At 52.0% G+C, this 26,582-nt stretch overlaps 1 protein-coding gene across 1 annotated transcript in view; it reads left to right on the top strand.

Annotated features, from left to right (window-relative positions):
- Positions 1 to 26,582, top strand: part of LOC121274777 (integrin alpha-X-like) — a 211,530-nt gene that overhangs the window by 98,098 nt on the left and 86,850 nt on the right. The window contains exons 18-21 of the mRNA XM_041182115.1: positions 6,268 to 6,399; positions 6,864 to 6,937; positions 11,221 to 11,362; positions 12,159 to 12,260. Of these exons, the coding sequence (XP_041038049.1) occupies positions 6,268 to 6,399; positions 6,864 to 6,937; positions 11,221 to 11,362; positions 12,159 to 12,260 (450 nt within the window). The remainder of the gene's footprint in view (positions 1 to 6,267; positions 6,400 to 6,863; positions 6,938 to 11,220; positions 11,363 to 12,158; positions 12,261 to 26,582) is intronic.

Genomic DNA, 26,582 nt, shown 5'->3' with positions numbered 1-26,582 from the left:
GTTAGGGTTAGGGTTTTGGGTTAGGGTTAGGGTTAGGGTTGGGGATAGGGTTAGGGTTAGGGTTTTGGGTTCGGGTTAGGTTTTTGTGTTAGGGTTAGGTTTAGGTTTATTGTTAGTGTTAGGGTTAGGGTTAGGATTAGGGTTAGGGTTGGGGTTAGTGTTAGTGTTTGGATTAGCTTTTAGGGTTAGGGTTAGGGTCTAGGTTTAGGCTTAGGCTTAGGGTTAGCTTTAAGGTTAGGGTTAAGTTTATTGTTAGGGTTAGGGTTAGGGTTAGGGTTAAGGTTTGGGCTTAGGCTTAAGCTTTGGGTTAGGTTTAGCATTAGGTTTAGGTTTAGTGTTAATGTTAGGGTTAGGGTTAGGGTTAGGGTTAGTCTTAGGGTTAGGGTTTAGCGTTAGGGTTAGGGTTGTGGTTAGGTTTAGCGTTAGGGTTAGGTTTAGTGTTAGGGTTAGGGTTAGGGTTAGGGTTAGTGTTAGGGTTAGGATTTAGCGTTAGGGTTAGGGTTGCGGTTAGGTTTAGCGTTAGGGTTAGGTTTAGTGTTAGGTTTAGGGTTAGGTTTAGTGTTAGGGCTAACATTAGTGTTAGGGTTAGGGTTTAGCATAAGGGTTAGGGTTGGGGTTAGTGTTAGGGTTTGGGTTATGTTTAGGAGTTCGGGTCAAGGTTAGGTTCAGCGTCAGGGTTAGGGTCAGGTTTGTGGTCAGGTTCAGGGTCAGTGTTAGGGTTAGGGTCTGAGGTTAGGGTTAGGTTTAGGGTCAGGTTCAGGGTCAGTGTCTGGATTAGGTTTAGGTTTAGGTTTAGGTTTAGGGTTACGGTTAGGGTTAGGTTTAAGTTTAGTTTTAGGTTTAGGTTCAGGTTTAGTTTTAGGGTTAGGTTTAGGTTTAGGTTTAGGTATAGTTTTAGGTTTAGGATTAGAATTAGGATTAGGATTTGGATTAGGGTTTAGGGTTTGGGTCTGAGATTAGGGTTAGATTTAGGGTTAGGGTTAGTGTTAGCGTTAGGGTTAGGGTCAGGGTTAGGGTCAGGTTTAGGGTTAGGGTTAGTGTTAGGTTTAGGTTTAGGGTTAGGGTTAGGGTTGGGGTTAGGGTTCGTGTTAGGTTTAGTGTTAGGGTTATGGTTAGGGTTCGGGTTGGTGTTGGGGTTGGGGTTAGAGTTAGTGTTAGGTTTAGTGTTAGTGTTGGGGTTGGGGTTGGGGTTAGGGTTGAAGTTGGGTTTAGTGCTACTGTTAGCGTTATGGTTAGGGTTAGGGTTGGGGTTGGGATTGGCTTTGGGGTTGGGGTTGAGGTTAGTTTTAGTGTTAGTTTTGGGGTTGGCGTTAGGGTTGCAGTTGGGTTTAGTGTCAGTGTTAGTGTTAGGGTTAGGGTTAGGGTCACGGTTAGGGTTAGGGTTAGGTTTAGTGTTAGGGCTTAGGGTTAAGGTTAGGGTTAGGTTTAGGGTTGGGGTTGGGGTTGTGGTTGGCTTTGGGGTTGGGTTTGAGGTTAGTGTTAGTGTTAGGGTTAGGGTTAGGGTTAGGGTTAGGGTTTGGGTTTGGGTTGGGGTTGGGGTTGAGGTTAGTGTTAGTGTTAGTGTTAGGGTTGGTGTTAGTGTTAGGGTTAGGGTTAAGGTTGGTGTTGGCGTTGGGTTTGGTTTTGGGGTTGGGGTTGGGGTTGAGGTTAGTGTTAGTGTTAGTGTTAGGGTTAGTGTTAGTGTTAGGGTTAGTGTTAGTGTTAGGGTTAGTGTTAGTGTTAGTGTTGGGGTTGGGTTAGGGTTAGGGTTGGGGTTGGGTTTGAGGTTGGGGTTGAGGTTAGTGTCAGTGTTAGGGTCAGTGTTAGTGTTAGGGTTAGGGTTAGGGTTGGGGTTGGGGTAGGTGTTGGGGTTGGGGTTGAGGTTAGTGTTAGTGTTAGTGTTAGGGTTAGTGTTAGTGTTAGGGTTAGGGTTAGGGTTGGGGTTGAGTTTGGCGTTGGGGTTGGGGTTGAGATTACTGTTAGTGTTAGTGTTAGGGTTAGGGTTGGGTTGGGGTTGGGTTTGAGGTTGGGTTTAGTGTTAGTGTTAGTGTTAGGGTTAGGGTTAGGGTTGGGATTGGCGTTGGGGTTGGGGTTGAGGTTAATGTTAGTGTTATTGTTAGGGTTGGGGTTGGGGTTACGGTTGTGGTTGGGGTTGTGTTTGGCGTTGGGGTTGGTGTTGAGGTTAGTGTTAGTGTTAGTGTTATGGTTAGGGTTAGGTTTGGGTTGGGGTTAGGGTTAGGGTTAGGGTTAGGGTTAGGGCTAATGTTAGTGTTAGGGTTAGGGTTTAGCATAAGGGTTAGGGTTGGGGTTAGTGTTAGGGTTAGGGTTAGTGTTAGGGTTAGGGTTTAGCGTTAGGGTTAGGGTTGCGGTTAGGTTTAGCGTTAGGGTTAGGTTTAGTGTTAGGGTTAGGGTTAGGGTTAGGGTTAGTCTTAGGGTTAGGGTTTAGCGTTAGGGTTAGGGTTGCGGTTAGGTTTAGCGTTAGGGTTAGGTTTAGTGTTAGGGTTAGGGTTAGATTTAGTGTTAGGGCTAATGTTAGTGTTAGGGTTAGGGTTTAGCATAAGGGTTAGGGTTGGGGTTACTGTTAGGGTTAGGGTTATGTTTAGGAGTTAGGGTCAGGGTTAGGTTTAGCGTCAGGGTTACGGTCAGGTTTATGGTCAGGTTCAGGGTCAGTGTTAGGGTTAGGGTCTGAGGTTAGGGTTAGGTTTAGGGTCAGGTTCAGGGTCAGTGTCTGGATTAGGTTTAGGTTTAGGTTTAGGTTTAGGGTTAGGGTTAGGGTTAGGTTTAATTTTAGGTTTAGGTTTAGGTTCAGGTTTAGTTTTAGGGTTAGGTTTAGTTTTAGGTTTAGGTGTAGTTTTAGGTTTTGGATTAGGATTAGGATTAGGATTTGGATTAGGGTTTAGGGTTTGGGTCTGAGATTATGGTTAGATTTAGGGTTAGGGTTAGTGTTAGAGTTAGGGTTAGGGTCAGGGTTAGGGTCAGGTTTAGGGTTAGGGTTAGTGTTAGGTTTAGGTTTAGGGTTAGGGTTAGGGTTGGGGTTATGGTTAGTGTTAGGTCTAGTGTTAGTGTTATGGTTAGGGTTGGGGTTGGGGTTGGGGTTGGGGTTAGGTTTAGGTTTAGTGTTAGTGTTGGGGTTGGGGTTGGGGTTAGAGTTGAAGTTGGGTTTAGTGCTTCTGTTAGCGTTAGGGTTAGGGTTAGTGTTGGGGTTGGGATTGGCTTTGGGGTTGGGGTTGAGGTTAGTTTTAGTGTTAGTGTTGGGGTTGGCGTTAGGGTTGCGGTTGGGTTTAGTGTCAGTTTTAGTGTTAGGGTGAGGGTTAGGGTCAGGGTTAGGGTTAGGGATAGCGCTTAGGGTTAAGGTTAGGGTTAGGTTTAGGGTTGGGGTTGGGGTTGTGGTTGGCTTTGGGGTTGGGGTTGAGGTTAGTGTTAGTGTTAGGGTTAGGGTTAGGTTTGGGGTTGGTGTTGGGGTTGGGGTTGAGGTTAGTGTTAGTGTTAGTGTTAGGGTTAGTGTTAGTGTTAGGGTTAGGGTTAGGGTTGGGGTTGGGGTTGGCGTTGGGGTTGGGTTTGTGGTTGGGTTTGGGGTTCAGATTAGTGTTAGTGTTAGTGTTAGGGTTAGTGTTAGTGTTCGGGTTAGTGTTAGTGTTAGTGTTGGGGATGGGTTAGGGTTAGGGTTGGGGTTGGGTTTGGGGTTTGGGTTGCGGTTAGTGTTAGTGTTAGGGTCAGTGTTAGTGTTAGGGTTAGGGTTTCGGGTTGGGGTTGGGGTAGGCGTTGGGGTTGGGGTTGAGGTTAGTGTTAGTGTTAGTGTTAGGGTTAGTGTTAGTGTTAGGGTTAGGGTTAGGGTTGGTGTTGGGGTAGGTGTTGGGGTTGGGGTTGAGGTTAGTGTTAGTGTTAGTGTTAGGGTTAGTGTTAGTGTTAGGGTTAGGGTTAGGGTTGGGGTTGAGCTTGGCGTTGGGGTTGGGGTTGAGATTACTGTTAGTGTTAGTGCTAGGGTTAGGGTTGGGTTGGGGTTGGGGTTGAGGTTGGGTTTAGTGTTAGTGTTAGTGTTAGGGTTAGGGTTAGGGTTGGGATTGGCGTTGGGGTTGGGGTTGAGGTTAATGTTAGTGTTAGTGTTAGGGTTGGGGTTGGGGTTAGGGTTGCGGTTGGGGTTGTGTTTGGCGTTGGGGTTGGTGTTGAGGTTAGTGTTAGTGTTAGTGTTATGGTTAGGGTTAGGTTTGGGTTGGGGTTAGGGTTAGGGTTAGGGTTAGGGCTAATGTTAGTGTTAGGGTTAGGGTTTAGCATAAGGGTTAGGGTTGGGGTTAGTGTTAGGGTTGGGGTTATTCTTAGGGTTAGGGTTTAGCATTAGGGTTAGGGTTGCGGTTAGGTTTCGCGTTAGGGTTAGGTTTAGTGTTAGGGTTAGGGTTAGGGTTAGGGTTAGTCTTAGGGTTAGGGTTTAGCTTTAGGGTTAGGGTTGCGGTTAGGTTTAGCGTTAGGGTTAGGTTTAGTGTTAGGGTTAGGGTTAGATTTAGTGTTAGGGCTAATGTTAGTGTTAGGGTTAGGGTTTAGCATAAGGGTTAGGGTTGGGGTTACTGTTAGGGTTAGGGTTATGTTTAGGAGTTAGGGTCAGGGTTAGGTTTAGCGTCAGGGTTAGGGTCAGGTTTATGGTCAGGTTCAGGGTCAGTGTTAGGGTTAGGGTCTGAGGTTAGGGTTAGGTTTAGGTTCAGGTTCAGTGTCAGTGTCTGGATTAGGTTTAGGTTTAGGTTTAGGTTTAGGGTTAGGTTTAATTTTAGGTTTAGGTTTAGGTTCAGGTTTAGTTTTAGGGTTAGGTTTAGTTTTAGGTTTAGGTGTAGTTTTAGGTTTTGGATTAGGATTAGGATTAGGATTTGGATTAGGGTTTAGGGTTTGGGTCTGAGATTATGGTTAGATTTAGTGTTAGGGTTAGTGTTAGAGTTAGGGTTAGGGTCAGGGTTAGGGTCAGGTTTAGGGTTAGGGTTAGTGTTAGGTTTAGGTTTAGGGTTAGGGTTAGGGTTGGGGTTATGGTTAGTGTTAGGTCTAGTGTTAGGGTTATGGTTAGGGTTGGGGTTGGGGTTGGGGTTGGGGTTAGGGTTAGGTTTAGTGTTAGTGTTGGGGTTGGGGTTGGGGTTAGGGTTGAAGTTGGGTTTAGTGCTACTGTTAGCGTTAGGGTTAGGGTTAGGGTTGGGGTTGGGAATGGCTTTGGGGTTGGGGTTGAGGTTAGTTTTAGTGTTAGTGTTGGGGTTGGCGTTAGGGTTGCGGTTGGGTTTAGTGTCATTGTTAGTGTTTGGGTGAGGGTTAGGGTCAGGGTTAGGGTTAGGGTTAGGGATAGCGCTTAGGGTTAAGGTTAGGGTTAGGTTTAGGGTTGGGGTTGGGGTTGTGGTTGGCTTTGGGGTTGGGGTTGAGGTTAGTGTTAGTGTTAGGGTTAGGGTTAGGGTTGGGGTTGGTGTTGGGGTTGGGGTTGAGGTTAGTGTTAGTGTTAGTGTTAGGGTTAGTGTTAGTGTTAGGGTTAGGGTTAGGGTTGGGGTTGGGGTTGGCGTTGGGGTTGGGTTTGTGGTTGGGTTTGGGGTTCAGATTAGTGTTAGTGTTAGTGTTAGGGTTAGTGTTAGTGTTAGGGTTAGTGTTAGTGTTAGTGTTGGGGATGGGTTAGGGTTAGGGTTGGGGTTGGGGTTGGGGTTTGGGTTGAGGTTAGTGTTAGTGTTAGGGTCAGTGTTAGTGTTAGGGTTAGGGTTAGGTTTGGGGTTGGGGTAGGCGTTGTGGTTGGGGTTGAGGTTAGTGTTAGTGTTAGTGTTAGGGTTAGTGTTAGTGTTAGGGTTAGGGTTAGGGTTGGGGTTGAGGTTGGCGTTGGGGTTGGGGTTGAGGTTAGTGTTAGTGTTAGGGTTGGGTTTGGGGTTGGGGTTAGGGTTGCGGTTGGGTTTAGTGTCAGTGTTCGTGTTAGTGTTAGGGTTAGGGTTAGGGTTAGGGTTGGGTTTGTGGTTGGCGTTAGGGTTGGTGTTAAGGTTAGTGTTAGTGTTAGTGTAATGGTTAGGGTAGAGGTTGGCATTGGGGTTGGGGTTGAGGTTAGTGTTAGGGTTATGGTTAGGGTTAGGGTTGGGGTTGGAGTTGAGGTTAGTGTTAGTGTTAGTGTTAGGGTTGGGGTTGGGGTTGGAGTTGAGGTTAGTGTTAGTGTTAGGGTTTGGGTTGGGGTTGGGTTTGGGGTTGGGGTTGGGGTTGGGTTAGGGTTGGGGTTGGGGTTGTGGTTTGATGTGTTCTTGGGAGACACATACCAGTACCATATTCACTCTTCTCTTCATTTGCCTCCCCCAGGCATGCATTGAGGACTATCTCTCCCCCATCGAAATCCACATCAACTTCTCCTTTACACCCCTCCCTGTGGAAGGGACCAAGGAACTCCAACCCATCTTAAATGAACAATGTACTAGGATGCTGACAGAGCTGGTAAGACTGGTCTGGTTAGATCACACTCGGAGCACCGTGTACAGTTCTGGTCTGGTCAGACCACACTCGGAGCACCGTGTACAGTTCTGGTCTGGTTAGACCACACTCGGAGCACTATGTACAGTTCTGGTCCGGTTAGACCACACTCGGAGCACCGTGTACAGTTCTGGTCCGGTTGGACCACACTCGGAGCACTGTGTACACTTCTGGTCTGGTTAGACCACACTCGGAGCACTGTGTATAGTTCTGGTCTGGTTAGACCACACTCAAAGCACCGTGTACAGTTCTGGTCTGGTTATACCACACTCAGAGCACCGTGTACAGTTCTGGTCCGGTTAAACCACACTCGCAGCATGGTGGGATGTTCTGATGTGCCAACAGAAGCTATCTAAATGCAGAATGGTTTTGTTGTTTTGGAGATGAGCTTCTTTCCAGGTGGCTGACCCTCTTTAATGTTCTTTCAGCTCCCGGTAGAGAAGAACTGTGGTGTAGATGACAAGTGTATCGATAATCTCAACATGGTGTTCCACCTGACAGGGTAGGGGAACCATCAACTCCACCGCAGGGAGGGAGGGAGAGAGAGACAGAGAGAGGGAGAGAGAGACAGAGAAAGAGAGAGAGAGAGGGAGGGAGAGAGAGACAGAGACAGAGAAAGCGAGAGAGACAGAGAGAGGGAGAGAGAGAGAGGGAGGGAGAGAGAGACAGAGAAAGCGAGAGAGAGAGAGGGAGAGACAGAGTGAGAGAGAGTTCGAGAGAGAGGGAGAGAGAGGGAGGGAGAGAGAGAGAGAGAGGGAGAGGGAGAAAGAGGGAGAGATTGAGAGAGAGAGAGAGGGAGGGGGAGAGTGAGAGAGAGAGGGAGGGAGAGAGGGGGAGACAGAGATTGAGGGAGAAAGAGAGGGAGAGAGGGAGACAGCAGGAGACAGAGAGAGGGAGGGAGAGGGATAAAGAGAGAGAGGGAGATAGAGAGAGAGAGGGGAGTGAGGGAGAGGGAGAGATAGAGAAAGCAAAGGAAGAGAGGGAAGGAGAGAATGGGAGAAAGGGAGAGAGGAAGGGAGAGAGAAGGAGGTAGTGAGTGAAAGGGAGAGACGGAGGGAGAGGGAGAGAGAGAGGGGATTCAGGTTGGAGGCGGAGAAGGGAAAATGTCAACGGATGGGGAGGGGATTGGGGAGGGGTAAGGTTTGGAGGTAAAGGAGGAGGGGGGTAGCCAGAGGGGATTTGGTTTAGGGGGAGGTCGCGAGAGAGGAGAGGGATGGGGAGGGAATTGGGGAGCGAGGGTGCGAATGGGAGGTAGTGAGGGAGGAGAGGGGGAGTGGGGTAGAAAGAGGGATGGGGAGGGGGTGGAATGAGGGAGGGGGAGTGGGATTGAATGAGGGAGGGGAGTGGGGTAGAATGAGGGAGGGGGAGTGGGGTAGAATGAAGGAGGGGAGTGGGGTAGAATGAAGGAGGGGGATTGGGGTAGAATGAGGGAGGGGGAGTGGGGTAGAATGAAGGAGGGGAGTGGGGTAGAATGAGGGAGGGGGAATGGGGCAGAATGAGGGAGGAGAAATGGGGTAGAATGAGGGAGGGGGAGTGGGGTAGAATGAGGGAGGGGGAGTGCAGTAGAATGAGGGAGGGGAGTGGAGTAGAATGAAGGAGGGGGAGTGGGGTTGAATGAGGGAGAGGAGTGGGGTAGAATGAGGGAGGGGGAGTGGGGTAGAATGAAGGAGGGGAGTGGAGTAGAATGAGAGAGGAGAAATCGGGTAGAATGAGGGAGGGGGAGTGGGGTAGAATGAGGGAGGGGGAGTGGGGTAGAATGAAGGAGGGGAGTGGAGTAGAATGAGAGAGGAGAAATCGGGTAGAATGAGGGAGGGGGAGTGGGGTAGAATGAGGGAGGGGAGTGGGGTAGAATGAGGGAGGGGGAGTGGGGTAGAATGAAGGAGGGGAGTGGAGTAGAATGAGAGAGGAGAAATCGGGTAGAATGAGGGAGGGGGAGTGGGGTAGAATGAGGGAGGGGAGTGGAGTAGAATGAGGGAGGAGAAATGGGGTAAAATGAGGGAGGGGGAGTGGGGTAGAATGAGGGAGGGGAAGTGGGGTAGAATGAGGGAGGGGGAGTGGGGTAGAATGAGGGATGGGGAGTGGGGTAGAATGAGGGAGGGTGAGGGTGTAGAATGAGGGATTGGGAGTGGGGTAGAATGAGGGAGGGGGAGTGGGTTAGAATGAGGGAGGAGGAGTGGGGTAGAATGAGGGAGGGGAAGTGGGGTAGTATGAGGGAGGGGGATTAGGGTAGTATGAGGAAGGGGATTGGGGTAAAATGAGAGAGGGGGATTAGGGTAGAATAAGGGAGGGGGAGTGGGGCAAATCGAGGGAGGGGGATTGGGGTAAAATGAGGGAGGGGATGGGGTAAAATGAGGGAAGGGGTTTGAGGTAAAATGAGGGGGGGGATTGTGAAGCAGAGGCAGTTTCTGGTGAAGTGTTCAGTGTCCCCTCCCCCCTCCATCCTCCAACTCCATCACCCCCTCCATCTCCCCCTCAACTCTCCCATTTCTCCCTCCACACTCCCATCTCCCCCCAACCCTCCCATCTCCCCTCCACCCTCACATCTCTCCTCCACCCTCCCATCTCCCCTCCACCCTCCCATCTCACCCTCCACCCCTCCCATCTCACCCTCCTCCCTCCCATCTCTCCCTCTACCCTCCCATCTCACCCTCCACCCTCCCATCTCCCCTCCAACCTCCCATCTCACCTCCACCCCTCCCATCTCAGCCTCCACCCTCCCATCTCTCCTCCACCCTCCCATCTCCCCTCCACCCTCCCATCTCACCCTCCACCCCTCCCATCTCTCCCTCCACACTCCCATCTCCCCCCAACCCTCCCATCTCCCCTCCACCCTCCCATCTCTCCTCCACCCTCCCATCTCTCCTCCACCCTCCCATCTCTCCTCCACCCTCCCATCTCCCCTCCAGCCCACCCATCTCACCCTCCACCCTCCCATCTCTCCCTACACCCTCCCATCTCTCCTCCACCCTCCCATCTCCCCCTCCACCCTCCCATCTCTCCTCCACCCTCCCATCTCCCCCTCCACCCTCCCATCTCCCCCTCCACCCGTCCCATCTCCCCTCCACCCTCCCATCTCACCCTCCAGCCCTCCCATCTCCCCCTCCACCCTCCCATCTCTCTCTCCACCCTCCCATCTCCCCCTCCACCCTCCCATCTCCCCTCCACCCTCCCATCTCACCCTCCACCCCTCCCATCTCCCCTCCAGCCCACCCATCTCGCCCTCCACCCTAACATCTCCCCCTCCACCCTCCCATCTCCCCCTCCACCCTCCAATCTCTACCTCCACCCCTCCCATCTCCCCTCCACTCTCCCATCTCACCCTCCACCCCTCCCATCTCCCCTTCCACCCTCCCATCTCTCTCTCCACCCTCCCATCTCCCCTACACCCTCCCATCTCCGCTCCAACCTCCCAACTCTCCCTCCACCCTCCCATCTCCCCTCCACCCTCCCATCTCACCCTCCACCCCTCCCTTCTTACCCTCCACCCTCCCATCTCTCCCTACACCATCCCATCTCTCCTCCACCCCTCCCATCTCTCCTTCACCCTCCCATCTCTCCTCCACCCTCCCATCTCCACTCCACCGTCCCATCTCCCCTCGACCCTCCCATCTCCCCTCCACCCTCCCATCTCTCCCTCCACACTCCCATCTCCCCCTCCACCCTGCCCTCTCTTCCTCCACCCTCCCATCTGTCCCTCCACCCGCCCTTCTCCCCCTCCACACCTCCCACCTCCCCTACACCCCTCCATTCTCTCCCTCCACACTCCCATCTCTCCCTCCACACTCCCATCACCACCACCACCCTCCCATTTCCCCCTCCACCCCTCCCATCTCTCCCTCCACCCCTACCATCTCTCCCTCCACCGTCCCATTTCTCCCTCCATCCCTCTGATCTCCCGTCCACCCTCCCTTCTCCCATCTCACCCTCCACCCTCGAATCTTTCCCTTCACCCTGCCCATCTGCCCCTCCACACTCCCATCTCCTCTCCACCCCTCCCATCTCCCCTCCACCCCTCCCAACTCCCCTCCAACCTCCCATCTCTCCCTCTACCCTCCCATCTCCACCTTCACCCTACCATCTCCCCCTCCACCGCTCCCATCTCCCCCTCCATGCTCCCATCTCTCCGATCTCGCCCTACACCCTCCCATCTCCCCCTCCAGCCTCACATCTCCCCCTCCACCCTCCCATCTCTCCCTCCACCCCTTCCATCTCCCCCTCCCCCTCCCAACTCCCCTCCACCCTCCCATCTCTCCCTCCACCCTCCCATCTCCCCCTGCAACCCTCCTACTCCCCTGCCCCCTCCATCTCTCCCTCCACCCACCTCACCCTCCACCCTCCCATCTCCCCTCCACCCTCCCATCTCTCCCTCCACCCTCCCATCTCCCCCTCCACCCTGCCCTCTCTTCCTCCACCCTCCCATCTGTCCCTCCACCCGCCCTTCTCCCCCTCCACACCTCCCACCTCCCCTACACCCCTCCATTCTCTCCCTCCACACTCCCATCTCTCCCTCCACACTCCCATCTCTCCCTCCACACTCCCATCGCTCCCTCCACCCCTCCCATCTCCCCTTCTCCCCTCCCATCCCTCCTCCACCCCTCCCATTCCCTGTGCCACCCTCCCACCTCCTCCTCCTCCATCCATCCCTACTCTCCCTCAATCACTCCTCCCCTGCACCCCCCCCCCCCACAATCCTAGCCTCTCTACCCCGTTGGGTTTTTGGGTTGCTCTCCCTCAATTCACCGATGGAGCTTCTATCTCTATCTCTCTCTCTCCCGCCGGAGACAGGAGGAAGAGGATCCTGGTTGGGAACTCCTCGCTGCTCGAAGTGACCATCACCCTGAGGAACCTGGGAGAAGATTCCTACCGAACAAGGCTAACTCTTCACCACCCAACTGGCCTGCAGTTTCGCAAACTCACCAACCTCCAGGTAGGCCGGTCATTGGTCCAGGAATTTGTCCCGTGTGGTGTAGGTAAACCCACAGCGCTGTTAGGGAGGGAGGTCCTGGATTTTGTCCCTTGTGGTATAAGTACACCCACGGCGCTGTTAGGGAGGGAGTTCCAGGATTTTGTCCGTGTGGTGTAGGTACACCGACGGCGCTGTTAGGGAGGGAGTTCCAGGATTTTGTCCATGTGGTGTAGGTACACCCACGGCTCTGTTAGGGTGGGAGTTCCAGGATTTGGACCCAGCGACAGTGAAGGAACGGCCGATATATTTCCAAGTCGTGATGGTGAGGGGCTCAGAAGGGAACTTCCAGGTGGTGGTGTTCCCCATGTGTCTGCTGCCCTTGTCCTTCTAGATGGTAGAGGTGGTGGGTTTGGGCGGCGCTGTCGAAGGAGCCTTGGCGAGTTGCTGCAGTGCATCTTGTAGATGGTACACACACTGCTGCCCCTGTGCGTCGGTGGTGGAGGGAGTGAATGTTTGTGGATGGGGTGCCGATCGAGCGGGGGCTGCTTTGTCCTGGACGGTGTCGAACTTCTTGAGTGTTGTGGGAGCCACACTCATCCAGGCAAGTGGGGAGTATCCCATCACACTCCTGACTGGTGCCTTGTAGATGGTGGACAGGCTTTGGGGGAGTCAGGAGGTGAGTTACTCTCCGCAGGATTCCCAGCCTCGGACCTGCTCCTGTAGCCACAATATTTATATGGCTGCTTCAGTATCTGAGGAGCTGTGAGCTGGAATTGGCCGGATCTGATTTTAATCTTGCCATCCCATCTATCTGCAGACAACCCAAGTGGACTGCTCTTCTGAACACAACACAACCGGGAACCTAACACGGAAATTTTCCTGTAACATCAGTCATCCCATCTTCCGGAGTGAGTCGATGGTAAGGGTTAGACGAACGAGAGCTCGTCTCACTGAAACGTACAAAATTCTGAAGGGCTTTGACAGGGTCGATGCTGAGAGGCTGTTTCCCCTCCCTCTCTCCCTCCTCCCCGGGCTGGAGAGTCTAGAACACGGGGGGTCCCAGTCTCAGGAGAAGGGGTCGGCCATTCTGGGCTGAGATGCAGGAGAAATGTCTTCACTCGGGAGGGTGGTGAATCTTCGGAATTCTCCACCCCAGAGAGCGGTGGGGGCTCCGTCATTGAGTAGGTTCAAGACCGGGAGATCGAGTTGTTTTTGGACACTGAGGGGAATCAATGGAATGTGGGGAGACTGTGGGAAGGTGGAGTTGAGGGAGAAGATCAGCCACAGGCTGGATTAAGGTGGAGTTGAGGGAGAAGATCAGGCACAGGCTGGATTAAGGTGGAGTTGAGGGAGAAGATCAGCCACAGGCTGGATTAAGGTGGAGTTGAGGTTTATGATCAGCCAAAGGCTGGATTAAGGTGGGGTTGAGGTGGATGATCAGCCACAGGCAGGATTAAGGTGGAGTTGAGGGAGAAGATCAGCCACAGGCTGGATTAAGGTGGAGTTGAGGGAGAAGATCAGCCACAACTGGATTAAGGTGGAGTTGTGGGAGAAGATCAGCCACAGGCTGGATTAAGGAGGAGTTGAGGTGGATGATCAGCCACAGGCTGGATTAAGGTGGAGTTGAGGTGGATGATCAGCCACAGGCTGGATTCAGGTGGAGTTGAGGGAGAAGATCAGCCACAACGGGATTAAGGTGGAATTGAGGGAGAAGATGAGCCACAGGCTGGATTAAGTTGGAGCTGAGGTGGATGATCAGACACAGGCTGGATTAAGGTGGAGTTGAGGTGGATGATCAGCCACAGGCTGGATTAAGGTGGAGTTGAGGCGGATGATCAGCCACAGGCTGGAATAAGGTGGAGTTGAGGTGGATGATCAGCCACAGGCTGGATTAAGGTGGAGTTGAGGGAGAAGATCAGCCACAGGCTGGATTAAGGTGGAGTTGAGGTGGAAGATCAGCCAAAGACTGGCTTAAGGTGGAGTTGAGGGACAGGTTCTGCCACAGGATATATTAAGGAGGAGTTGAGGGGGATGATCAGCCACAGGCTGGATTAAGGTGGAGTTGAGGTGGATGATCAGCCACAGGCTGGATTAAGGTGGAGTTGAGGGAGAAGATCAGCCACAGGCTGGATTAAGGTGATGTTGAGGTGGATGATCAGCCACAGGCTGGATTAAGGTGGAGTTGAGGAAAAAGGTCTGCCAAAGGATGGATTAAGGAGGATTTGAGGTGGATGAACAGCCACAGGCTGGATTAAGGTGGAGTTGAGGGGTTAGATCAGGCACAGGCTGGATTAAGGTGGAGTTGAGGTGGATGATCAGCCACAGGCTGGATTAAGGTGGAGTTGAGGGAGAAGATCAGCCACAGGCTGGATTAAGGTGGAGTTGAGGGGGATGATCAGCCACAGGCTGGATTAAGGTGGATTTGAGGTGGATGATCAGCCACAGGCTGCATTAAGGTGGAGTTTAGGTGGATGATCAGCCACAGGATGGATTAAGGTGGAGTTGATTTGGATGATCAGCCACAGGCTGGATTAAGGTGGAGTTGAGGTGGATGATGAGCCACAGGCTGGATTAAGGTGGAGTTGAGGCGAATGATCAGCCACAGGCTGGATTAAGGTGGAGTTGAGGTGAATGATCAGCCACAGGATGGATTAAGGTGGAGTTGAGGGAGAAGATCAGCCACAGGCTGGATAAAGGTGGAGTTGAGGTGGATGATCAGCCACAGGATGGATAAAGGTGGATTTGAGGGACAAGGTCAGCAACAGGCTGGATTAAGGTGGAGTTGATGTGGATGATCAGCCACAGGCTGGAGTAAGGTGGATTTGAGGTGGATGATCAGCCACAGGCTGGATTAAGGTGGAGTTGAGGTGGATGATCAGCCACAGGCTGGATAAAGGTGCATTTGAGGGACAAGGTCAGCAACAGGCTGGATTAAGGTGGAGTTGAGGTGGATGATCAGCCACAGGCTGGATTAAGGTGGAGTTGAGGTGGATGATCAGCCACAGGCTGGATTAAGGTGGAGTTGAGGGAGAAGATCAGCCACAGGCTGGATTAAGGTGGATTTGAGGTGGAAGATCAGCCACAGGCTGGATTAAGGTGAAGTTGAGGGAGAAGGTCAGCCACAGGTTGGATTAAGGTGGAGTTGAGGTGGATGATCAGCCACAGGCTGGATTAATGTGGAGTTGAGGGAGAAGTTCTGCCAAAGGAAGGATTAAGGAGGAGTTGAGGTGGATGATCAGCCACAGGCTGGATTAAGGTGGAGTTGAGGGAGAAGATCAGCCACAGGCTGGATTAAGGTGGAGTTGAGGGGGTGATCAGCCACAGGCTGGATTAATGTGGATTTGAGGTGGATGATCAGCCACAGGCTGGATTAAGGTGGAGTTGAGGCGGATGATCAGCCACAGGCTGGAATAAGGTGGAGTTGAGGCGGCTGATCAGCCACAGGCTGGATTAAGGTGGAGTTGAGGGAGAAGAACAGCCACAGGCTGGATTAAGGTGTAGTTGAGGTGGAAGATCAGCCAAAGACTGGATTAAGGTGGAGTTGAGGGACAGGTTCTGCCACAGGATATATTAAGGAGGAGTTGAGGTGGATGATCAGCCACAGGCTGGATTAAGGTGGAGTTGAGGTGGATGATCAGCCACAGGCTGGATTAAGGTGGAGTAGAGGGAGAAAATCAGCCACAGGCTGGATTAAGGTGATGTTGAGGTGGATGATCAGCCACAGGCTGGATTAAGGTGGAGTTGAGGGAAAAGTTCTGCCAAAGGATGGATTAAGGAGGAGTTGAGGTGGATGAACAGCCACAGGCTGGATTAAGGTGGAGTTGAGGGGGAAGATCAGCCACAGGATGGATTAAGGTGGAGTTGAGGTGGATGATCAGCCACAGGCTGGATTAAGGTGGAGTTGATGGAGAAGATCAGCCACAGGCTGGATTAAGGTGGAGTTGAGGGGGATGATCAGCCACAGGCTGGATTAAGGTGGAGTTTAGGTGGATGATCAGCCACAGGCTGGATTAAGGTGGAGTTGATTTGGATGATCAGCCACAGGCTGGATTAAGGTGGAGTTCCGGTGGATGATGAGCCACAGGCTGGATTAAGGTGGAGTTGAGGCGAATGATCAGCCACAGGCTGGATTAAGGTGGAGTTGAGGTGAATGATCAGCCACAGGATGGATTAAGGTGGAGTTGAGGGAGAAGATCAGCCACAGGCTGGATAAAGGTGGAGTTGAGGTGGATGATCAGCCACAGGATGGATAAAGGTGGATTTGAGGGACAAGGTCAGCAACAGGCTGGATTAAGGTGGAGTTGAGGTGGATGATCAGCCACAGGCTGGAGTAAGGTGGATTTGAGGTGGATGATCAGCCACAGGCTGGATTAAGGTGGAGTTGAGGTGGATGATCAGCCACAGGCTGGATAAAGGTGCATTTGAGGGACAAGGTCAGCAACAGGCTGGATTAAGGTGGAGTTGAGGTGGATGATCAGCCACAGGCTGGATTAAGGTGGAGTTGAGGTGGATGATCAGCCACAGGCTGGATTAAGGTGGAGTTGAGGGAGAAGATCAGCCACAGGCTGGATTAAGGTGGATTTGGGGTGGAAGATCAGCCACAGGCTGGATTAAGGTGAAGTTGAGGGAGAAGGTCAGCCACAGGTTGGATTAAGGTGGAGTTGAGGTGGATGATCAGCCACAGGCTGGATTAATGTGGAGTTGAGGGAGAAGTTCTGCCAAAGGAAGGATTAAGGAGGAGTTGAGGTGGATGATCAGCCACAGGCTGGATTAAGGTGGAGTTGAGGGGGTGATCAGCCACAGGCTGGATTAAGGTGGAGTTGAGGTGGATGATCAGCCACAGGCTGGATTAAGGTGGAGGGAGAAGATCAGCCACAGGCTGGATTAAGGTGGAGTTGAGGGAGAAGATCAGCCACAGGCTGGATTAAGGTGGAGTTGAGGTGGATGATCAGCCACAGGCTGGATTAAGGTGGAGTTGAGGGAGAAGATCAGCCACAGGCTGGATTAAGGTGGAGTTGAGGGGGTGATCAGCCACAGGCTGGATTAATGTGGATTTGAGGTGGATGATGAGCCACAGGCTGGATTAAGGTGGAGTTGAGGTGGATGATCAGCCACAGGCTGGATTAAGGTGGATTTGAGGGAGAAGATCAGCCACAGCCTGGATAAAGGTGGAGTTGAGGGAGAAGATCAGCCGCAGGCTGGATTAAGGTGGAGTTGAGGTGGATGATCAGCAACAGGCTGGATTAAGGTGGAGTTGAGGGAAAAGTTCTGCCACAGGCTGGATTAAGGTGGAGTTGAGGTGGGTGATCAGCTAAAGGCTGGATTAAGGTGGAGTTGAGGGTGAAGATCAGCCACAGGCTGGATTAAGGTGGAGTTGAGGGAGAAGATCAGCCACAGGTTGGATTAAGTTGGAGTTGAGGTGGATGATCAGCCAGAGGCTGGATTAAGGTGGAGTTGAGGTGGATGATCAGCCACAGGCTGGATTAAGGTGGAGTTGAGGTGGATGATCAGCCACAGGCTGGATTAAGGTGGAGTTGAGGGAGAAGATCAGCCACATGCTGGATTAAGGTGGAGTTGAGGAGGATGATCAGCCACAGGATGAATTAAGGTTGAGTTGTGGTGGATGATCAGCCACAGCCTGGAATAAGGTGGGGTTGAGGTGGATGATCAGCCACAGGCTGGATTAAGGTGGATTTGAGGTGGATGATCAGCCACGGGCTGGATTAATGTGGAGTTGTGGTGGATGATCAGCCACAGGCTGGATTAAGGTGGACGTGAGGTGGATGATCAGCCACCGGCTGGATTAAGGTGGAGTTGAGGGAGAAGTTCTGTCACACGCTGGATTAAGGTGGAGTTGAGGTGGATGAACAGCCACAGGCTGGATTAATGTGGAGTTGAGGTGGATGATCAGCCACAGGCTGGATAAAGGTGGAGTTGAGGGAGAAGGTCAGGCACAGGCTGGATTAAGGTGGTGTTGAGGTGGATGATCAGCCAAAGACTGGTTTAAGGTGGAGTTGAGGTGGATGATCAGCCACAGGCTGGATTAAGGTGGAGTTGAGGTGGATGATCAGCCACAGGCTGGATTACGGTGGGGTTGAGGTGGATGATCAACCACAGGCTGGAGTAAGGTGGAGTTGAGGTGGGTGATCAGCCACAGGCTGGATTAAGGTGGAGTTGAGGGAGAAGATCAGCCACAGGCTGGATTAAGGTGGAGTTGAGGTGGATGATCAGCCATAGGCTGGAGTAAGGTGGATTTGAGGTGGATGATCAGCCACAGGCTGGATTAAGGTGGAGTTGAGGTGGATGATCAGCCACAGGCTGGATAAAGGTGGAGTTGAGGTGGGTGATCAGCTGCAGGCTGGATTAAGGTGGAGTTGAGGTGGATGATCAGCCACAGGCTGGAGTAAGGTGGATTTGAGGTGGATGATCAGCCACAGGCTGGATTAAGGTGGAGTTGAGGTGGATGATCAGCCACAGGCTGGATAAAGGTGGATTTGAGGGACAAGGTCAGCAAAAGGCTGGATTAAGGTGGAGTTGAGGTGGATGATCAGCCACAGGCTGGATTAAGGTGGAGTTGAGGTGGATGATCAGCCACAGGCTGGATTAAGGTGGAGTTGAGGTGGATGAACAGCAACAGGCTGGATTAAGGTGGAGTTGAGGGAAAGGTTCTGCCACAGGCTGGCTTAAGGTGGAGTTGAGGGAGAAGATCAGCCACAGGCTGGATTAAGGTGGAGTCGAGGTGGATGATCAGCCACAGGCTGGATTAAGGTGGAGTTGAGGGAGAAGATCAGACACAGGCTGGATTAAGGTGGATTTGAGGTGGAAGATCAGCCACAGGCTGGATTAAGGTGAAGTTGAGGGAGAAGGTCAGCCACATGTTGGATTAACGTGGAGTTGAGGTGGATGATCAGCCACAGGCTGGATTAATGTGGAGTTGAGGGAGAAGTTCTGACAAAGGAAGGATTAAGGAGGAGTTGAGGTGGATGATCAGCCACAGGCTGGATTAAGGTGGAGTTGAGGGAGAAGATCAGCCACATGCTGGATTAAGGTGGAGTTGAGGGGGTGATCAGCCACAGGCTGGATTAAGGTGGATTTGAGGTGGATGATCAGACACAGGCTGGATTAAGGTGGAGTGTGGTGGATGATCAGCCACAGGCTGGATTAAGGTGGATTTGAGGGAGAAGATCAGCCACAGCCTGGATAAAGGTGGAGTTGAGGGAGAAGAACAGCCACAGGCTGGATTAAGGTGGAGTTGAGGTGGATGATCAGCAACAGGCTGGATTAAGGTGGAGTTGAGGGAAAAGGTCTGCCACAGGCTGGATTAAGGTGGAGTTGAGGTGGGTGATCTGCTAAAGGCTGGATTAAGGTGGAGTTGAGGGTGAAGATCAGCCACAGGCTGGATTAAGGTGGAGTTGAGGGAGAAGATCAGCCACAGGCTGGATTAAGGTGGAGTTGAGGTGGATGATCAGCCACAGGCTGGATTAAGGTGGAGTTGAGGGAGAAGATCAGCCACAGGCTGGATTAAGGTGGATTTGAGGTGGAAGATCAGCCACAGGCTGGATTAAGGTGAAGTTGAGGGAGAAGGTCAGCCACAGGTTGGATTAAGTTGGAGTTGAGGTGGATGATCAGCCAGAGGCTGGATTAAGGTGGAGTTGAGGTGGATGATCAGCCACAGGCTGGATTAAGGTGGAGTTGAGGTGGATGATCAGCCACAGGCTGGATTAAGGTGGAGTTGAGGGAGAAGATCAGCCACATGCTGGATTAAGGTGGAGTTGAGGAGGATGATCAGCCACAATAAGGATTAAGTTTGACTTGTGGTGGATGATCAGCCACAGCCTGGAATAAGCAGGAGTTGAGGTGGATGATCAGCCACAGGCTGGATTAAGTTGGAGTTGAGGGAGAAGATCAGCCACAGGCTGGATTAAGATGGATTTGAGGTGAATGATCAGCCACAGGCTGGATTAAGGTGGGGTTGAGGTGGATGATCAGCCACAGGCTGGATTAAGGTGGATTTGAGGTGGATGATCAGCCACGGGCTGGATTAATGTGGAGTTGTGGTGGATCATCAGCCACAGGCTGGATTAAGGTGGACGTGAGATGGATGATCAGCCACCGGCTGGATTAAGGTGGAGTTGAGGGAGAAGTTCTGCCACAGGCTGGAGTAAGGTGGAGTTGAGGTGGGTGATCAGCCACAGGCTGGATTAAGGTGGAGTTGAGGGAGAAGATCAGCCACAGGCTGGATTAAGGTGGAGTTGAGGTGGATGATCAGCCACAGGCTGGAGTAAGGTGGATTTGAGGTGGATGATCAGCCACAGGCTGGATTAAGGTGGAGTTGAGGTGGATGATCAGCCACAGGCTGGATAAAGGTGGAGTTGAGGTGGGTGATCAGCTGCAGGCGGGATTAAGGTGGAGTTGAGGGAGAAGATCAGCCACAGGCTGGATTAAGCTGGAGTTGAGGGAGAAGATCAGCCACAGGCTGGATTAAGCTGGAGTTGAGGTGGATGATCAGCCACAGGCTGGAGTAAATTGGAGTTGAGGTGGAAGATCAGCCATAGGATGGATTAAGGTGGTGTTGAGGGAGAAGATCAGCCACAGGCTGGATTAAGGTTTAGTTGAGGGAGAAGGTCTGCCACAGGCTGGATTAAGGTGGAGTTGAGGTGGATGATCAGCCACAGGCTGGATTAATATGGAGTTGAGATGGATGATCATTCACAGGCTGGATTAAGGTGGAGTTGAGGCGGATGATCAGCCAAAGGCTGGAATAAGGTGGAGTTGAGGCGGATGATCAGCCACAGGCTGGATTAAGGTGGAGTTGAGGTGGGTGATCAGCCACAGGCTGGATTAAGGTGGAGTTGAGGGAGAAGATCAGCCACAGGCTGGATTAAGGTGGAGTTGAGGTGGATGATCAGCCATAGGATGGAGTAAGGTGGATTTGAGGTGGATGATCAGCCACAGGCTGGATTAAGGTGGAGTTGAGGTGGATGATCAGCCACAGGCTGGATAAAGGTGGAGTAGAGGTGGGTGATCAGCTGCAGGCTGGATTAAGGTGGAGTTGAGGTGGATGATCAGCCACAGGCTGGAGTAAGGTGGATTTGAGGTGGATGATCAGCCACAGGCTGGATTAAGGTGGAGTTGAGGTGGATGATCAGCCACAGGCTGGATAAAGGTGCATTTGAGGGACAAGGGCAGCAACAGTCTGGATTAAGGTGGAGTTGAGGTGGATGAGCAGCCACAGGCTGGATTAAGGTGGAGTTGAGGTGGACGATCAGCCACAGGCTGGATTAAGGTGGAGTAGAGGTGGGTGATCAGCTGCAGGCTGGATTAAGGTGGAGTTGAGGTGGATGATCAGCCACAGGCTGGAGTAAGGTGGTTTTGAGGTGGATGATCAGCCACAGGCTGGATTAAGGTGGAGTTGAGGTGGATGATCAGCCACAGGCTGGATAAAGGTGCATTTGAGGGACAAGGGCAGCAACAGGCTGGATTAAGGTGGAGTTGAGGTGGATGAGCAGCCACAGGCTGGATTAAGGTGGAGTTGAGGTGGATGATCAGCCACAGGCTGGATTAAGGTGGAGTTGAGGTGGATGAACAGCAACAGGCTGGATTAAGGTGGAGTTGAGGGAAAGGTTCTGCCACAGGCTGGCTTAAGGTGGAGTTGAGGGAGAAGATCAGCCACAGGCTGGATTAAGGTGGAGTCGAGGTGGATGATCAGCCACAGGCTGGATTAAGGTGGAGTTGAGGGAGAAGATCAGACACAGGCTGGATTAAGGTGGATTTGAGGTGGAAGATCAGCCACAGGCTGGATTAAGGTGAAGTTGAGGGAGAAGGTCAGCCACATGTTGCATTAAGGTGGAGTTGAGGTGGATGATCAGCCACAGGCTGGATTAATGTGGAGTTGAGGGAGAAGTTCTGCCAAAGGAAGGATTAAGGAGGAGTTGAGGTGGATGATCAGCCACAGGCTGGATTAAGGTGGAGTTGAGGGAGAAGATCAGCCACAGGCTGGATTAAGGTGGAGTTGAGGGGGTGATCAGCCACAGGCTGGATTAAGGTGGATTTGAGGTGGATGATCAGCCACAGGCTGGATTAAGGTGGAGTGAGGTGGATGATCAGCCACAGGCTGGATTAAGGTGGATTTGAGGGAGAAGATCAGCCACAGCCTGGATAAAGGTGGAGTTGAGGGAGAAGATCAGCCACAGGCTGGATTAAGGTGGAGTTGAGGTGGATGATCAGCAAGAGGCTGGATTAAGGTGGATTTGAGGGAAAAGGTCTGCCACAGGCTGGATTAAGGTGGAGTTGAGGTGGGTGATCAGCTAAAGGCTGGATTAAAGTGGAGTTGAGGGTGAAGATCAGCCACAGGCTGGATTAAGGTGGAGTTGAGGGAGAAGATCAGCCACAGGCTGGATTAAGGTGGAGTTGAGGTGGATGATCAGCCACAGGCTGGATTAAGGTGGAGTTGAGGGAGAAGATCAGCCACAGGCTGGATTAAGGTGGATTTGAGGTGGAAGATCAGCCACAGGCTGGATTAAGGTGAAGTTGAGGGAGAAGGTCAGCCACAGGTTGGATTAAGTTGGAGTTGAGGTGGATGATCAGCCAGAGGCTGGATTAAGGTGGAGTTGAGGTGGATGATCAGCCACAGGCTGGATTAAGGTGGAGTTGAGGTGGATGATCAGCCACAGGCTGGATTAAGGTGGAGTTGAGGGAGAAGATCAGCCACATGCTGGATTAAGGTGGAGTTGAGGAGGATGATCAGCCACAGGATGGATTAAGGTTGAGTTGTGGTGGATGATCAGCCACAGCCTGGAATAAGCAGGAGTTGAGGTGGATGATCAGCCACAGGCTGGATTAAGTTGGAGTTGAGGGAGAAGATCAGCCACAGGCTGGATTAAGATGGATTTGAGGTGAATGATCAGCCACAGGCTGGATTAAGGTGGGGTTGAGGTGGATGATCAGCCACAGGCTGGATTAAGGTTTAGTTGAGGGAGAAGGTCTGCCACAGGATGGATTAAGGTGGAGTTGAGGTGGATGATCAGCCACAGGCTGGATTAATATGGAGTTGAGTTGGATGATCATTCACAGGCTGGATTAAGGTGGAGTTGAGGCGGATGATCAGCCAAAGGCTGGAATAAGGTGGAGTTGAGGCGGATGATCAGCCACAGGCTGGATTAAGGTGGAGTTGAGGTGGGTGATCAGCCACAGGCTGGATTAAGGTGGAGTTGAGGGAGAAGATCAGCCACAGGCTGGATTAAGGTGGAGTTGAGGTGGATGATCAGCCATAGGATGGAGTAAGGTGGATTTGAGGTGGATGATCAGCCACAGGCTGGATTAAGGTGGAGTTGAGGTGGATGATCAGCCACAGGCTGGATAAAGGTGGAGTAGATGTGGGTGATCAGCTGCAGGCTGGATTAAGGTGGAGTTGAGGTGGATGATCAGCCACAGGCTGGAGTAAGGTGGATTTGAGGTGGATGATCAGCCACAGGCTGGATTAAGGTGGAGTTGAGGTGGATGATCAGCCACAGGCTGGATAAAGGTGCATTTGAGGGACAAGGGCAGCAACAGGCTGGATTAAGGTGGAGTTGAGGTGGATGAGCAGCCACAGGCTGGATTAAGGTGGAGTTGAGGTGGATGATCAGCCACAGGCTGGATTAAGGTGGAGTAGAGGTGGGTGATCAGCTGCAGGCTGGATTAAGGTGGAGTTGAGGTGGATGATCAGCCACAGGCTGGAGTAAGGTGGATTTGAGGTGGATGATCAGCCACAGGCTGGATTAAGGTGGAGTTGAGGTGGATGATCAGCCACAGGCTGGATAAAGGTGCATTTGAGGGACAAGGGCAGCAACAGGCTGGATTAAGGTGGAGTTGAGGTGGATGAGCAGCCACAGGCTGGATTAAGGTGGAGTTGAGGTGGATGATCAGCCACAGGCTGGATTAAGGTGGAGTTGAGGTGGATGAACAGCAACAGGCTGGATTAAGGTGGAGTTGAGGGAAAGGTTCTGCCACAGGCTGGCTTAAGGTGGAGTTGAGGGAGAAGATCAGCCACAGGCTGGATTAAGGTGGAGTCGAGGTGGATGATCAGCCACAGGCTGGATTAAGGTGGAGTTGAGGGAGAAGATCAGACACAGGCTGGATTAAGGTGGATTTGAGGTGGAAGATCAGCCACAGGCTGGATTAAGGTGAAGTTGAGGGAGAAGGTCAGCCACATGTTGCATTAAGGTGGAGTTGAGGTGGATGATCAGCCACAGGCTGGATTAATGTGGAGTTGAGGGAGAAGTTCTGCCAAAGGAAGGATTAAGGAGGAGTTGAGGTGGATGATCTGCCACAGGCTGGATTAAGGTGGAGTTGAGGGAGAAGATCAGCCACAGGCTGGATTAAGGTGGAGTTGAGGGGGTGATCAGCCACAGGCTGGATTAAGGTGGATTTGAGGTGGATGATCAGCCACAGGCTGGATTAAGGTGGAGTGAGGTGGATGATCAGCCACAGGCTGGATTAAGGTGGATTTGAGGGAGAAGATCAGCCACAGCCTGGATAAAGGTGGAGTTGAGGGAGAAGATCAGCCACAGGCTGGATTAAGGTGGAGTTGAGGTGGATGATCAGCAACAGGCTGGATTAAGGTGGATTTGAGGGAAAAGGTCTGCCACAGGCTGGATTAAGGTGGAGTTGAGGTGGGTGATCAGCTAAAGGCTGGATTAAAGTGGAGTTGAGGGTGAAGGTCAGCCACAGGCTGGATTAAGGTGGAGTTGAGGGAGAAGATCAGCCACAGGCTGGATTAAGGTGGAGTTGAGGTGGATGATCAGCCACAGGCTGGATTAAGGTGGAGTTGAGGGAGAAGATCAGCCACAGGCTGGATTAAGGTGGATTTGAATTGGAAGATCAGCCACAGGCTGGATTAAGGTGAAGTTGAGGGAGAAGGTCAGCCACAGGTTGGATTAAGTTGGAGTTGAGGTGGATGATCAGCCAGAGGCTGGATTAAGGTGGAGTTGAGGTGGATGATCAGCCACAGGCTGGATTAAGGTGGAGTTGAGGTGGATGATCAGCCACAGGCTGGATTAAGGTGGAGTTGAGGGAGAAGATCAGCCACATGCTGGATTAAGGTGGAGTTGAGGAGGATGATCAGCCACAGGATGGATTAAGGTTGAGTTGTGGTGGATGATCAGCCACAGCCTGGAATAAGCAGGAGTTGAGGTGGATGATCAGCCACAGGCTGGATTAAGTTGGAGTTGAGGGAGAAGATCAGCCACAGGCTGGATTAAGATGGATTTGAGGTGAATGATCAGCCACAGGCTGGATTAAGGTGGGGTTGAGGTGGATGATCAGCCACAGGCTGGATTAAGGTGGATTTGAGGTGGATGATCAGCCACGGGCTGGATTAATGTGGAGTTGTGGTGGATGATCAGCCACAGGCTGGATTAAGGTGGACGTGAGGTGGATGATCAGCCACCGGCTGGATTAAGGTGGAGTTGAGGGAGAAGTTCTGCCACAGGCTGGAGTAAGGTGGAGTTGAGGGAGATATCAGCCACAGGCTGGATTAAGGTGGACTTGAGGTGGATGATCAGCCACAGGCTGGATTAAGGTGGACGTGAGGTGGATGATCAGCCACCGGCTGGATTAAGGTGGAGTTAAGGGAGAAGTTCAGCCACAGGCTGGATTAAGGTGGAGTTGAGGGAGAAGATCAGCCACAGGCTGGATTAAGGTGGAGTTGAGGTGGATGATCAGCCACAGGCTGGAGTAAGGTGGATTTGAGGTGGATGATCAGCCACAGGCTGGATTAAGGTGGAGTTGAGGTGGATGATCAGCCACAGGCTGGATAAAGGTGGAGTTGAGGTGGGTGATCAGCTGCAGGCGGGATTAAGTTGGAGTTGAGGGAGAAGATCAGCCACAGGATGGATTAAGCTGGAGTTGAGGGAGAAGATCAGCCACAGGCTGGATTAAGCTGGAGTTGAGGTGGATGATCAGCCACAGGCTGGAGTAAATTGGAGTTGAGGTGGAAGATCAGCCATAGGCTGGATTAAGGTGGTGTTGATGGAGAAGATCAGCCACAGGCTGGATTAAGGTTTAGTTGAGGGAGAAGGTCTGCCACAGGCTGGATTAAGGTGGAGTTGAGGTGGATGATCAGCCACAGGCTGGATTAATATGGAGTTGAGTTGGACGATCAGCCACAGGCTGGATTAAGGTGGAGTTGAGGCGGATGTTCAGCCAAAGGCTGGAATAAGGTGGAGTTGAGGCGGATGATCAGCCACAGGCTGGATTAAGGTGGAGTTGAGGGAGAAGATCAGCCACAGGCTGGATTAAGGTGGAGTTGAGGTGGAAGATCAGCCAAAGGCTGGATTAAGGTGGAGTTGATGGAGAAGATCAGCCACAGGCTGGATTAAGGTTTAGTTGAGGGAGAAGGTCTGCCACAGGCTGGATTAAGGTGGAGTTGAGGTGGATGATCAGCCACAGGCTGGATTAATATGGAGTTGAGTTGGATGATCAGCCACAGGCTGGATTAAGGTGGAGTTGAGGCGGATGATCAGCCACAGACTGGAATAAGGTGGAGTTGAGGCGGATGATCAGCCACAGGCTGGATTAAGGTGGAGTTGAGGTGGAAGATCAGCCAAAGGCTCGATTAAGGTGGAGTTGAGGGAGAAGTTCAGCCACAGGCTGGATTAAGGTGGAGTTGAGGGGATGATCAGCCACAGGCTGGATTAAGGTGGATTTGAGGTGGATGATCAGCCACAGGCTGGATTAAGGTTGAGTTGAGGTGGATGATCAGCCACAGGCTGGATTAAGGTGGAGTTGAGGAGGATGATCAGCCTCAGGCTGGATTAAGGTGTAGTTGAGGGAGAAGATCAGCCACAGGCTGGAATAAGGTGGAGTTGAGGTGGATGATCAGCGACAGGCTGGATTAAGGTGGAGTTGAGGGAGAAGATCAGCCACAGGCTGGATAAAGGTGGAGTTGAGGGAGAAGATCAGCCACAGGCTGGATTAAGGTGGAGTTGAGGGAGAAGATCAGCCACAGGCTGGAATAAGATGGATTTGATGTGGATGATCAGCCACAGGCTGGATTAAGGTGGAGTTGAGGTGGATGATCAGCCACAGGCTGGAGTAAGGAGGATTTGAGGTGGATGATCAGCCACAGGCTGGATTAAGGTGGAGTTGAGGTGGATGATCAGCCACAGGCTGGATTAAGGTGGAGTTCTGGTGGATGATCAGCCACAGGCTGGATTAAGGTGGAGTTGAAGTGGATGATCAGCCACAGGCTGGATTAAGG

Source organism: Carcharodon carcharias, assembly GCF_017639515.1.
Source record: "Carcharodon carcharias isolate sCarCar2 chromosome 38 unlocalized genomic scaffold, sCarCar2.pri SUPER_38_unloc_13, whole genome shotgun sequence".
NCBI lineage: Eukaryota > Metazoa > Chordata > Chondrichthyes > Lamniformes > Lamnidae > Carcharodon > Carcharodon carcharias.
Note: the sequence above shows the minus strand (reverse complement) of the source record. Positions and strands in the feature narration are given on the sequence as shown.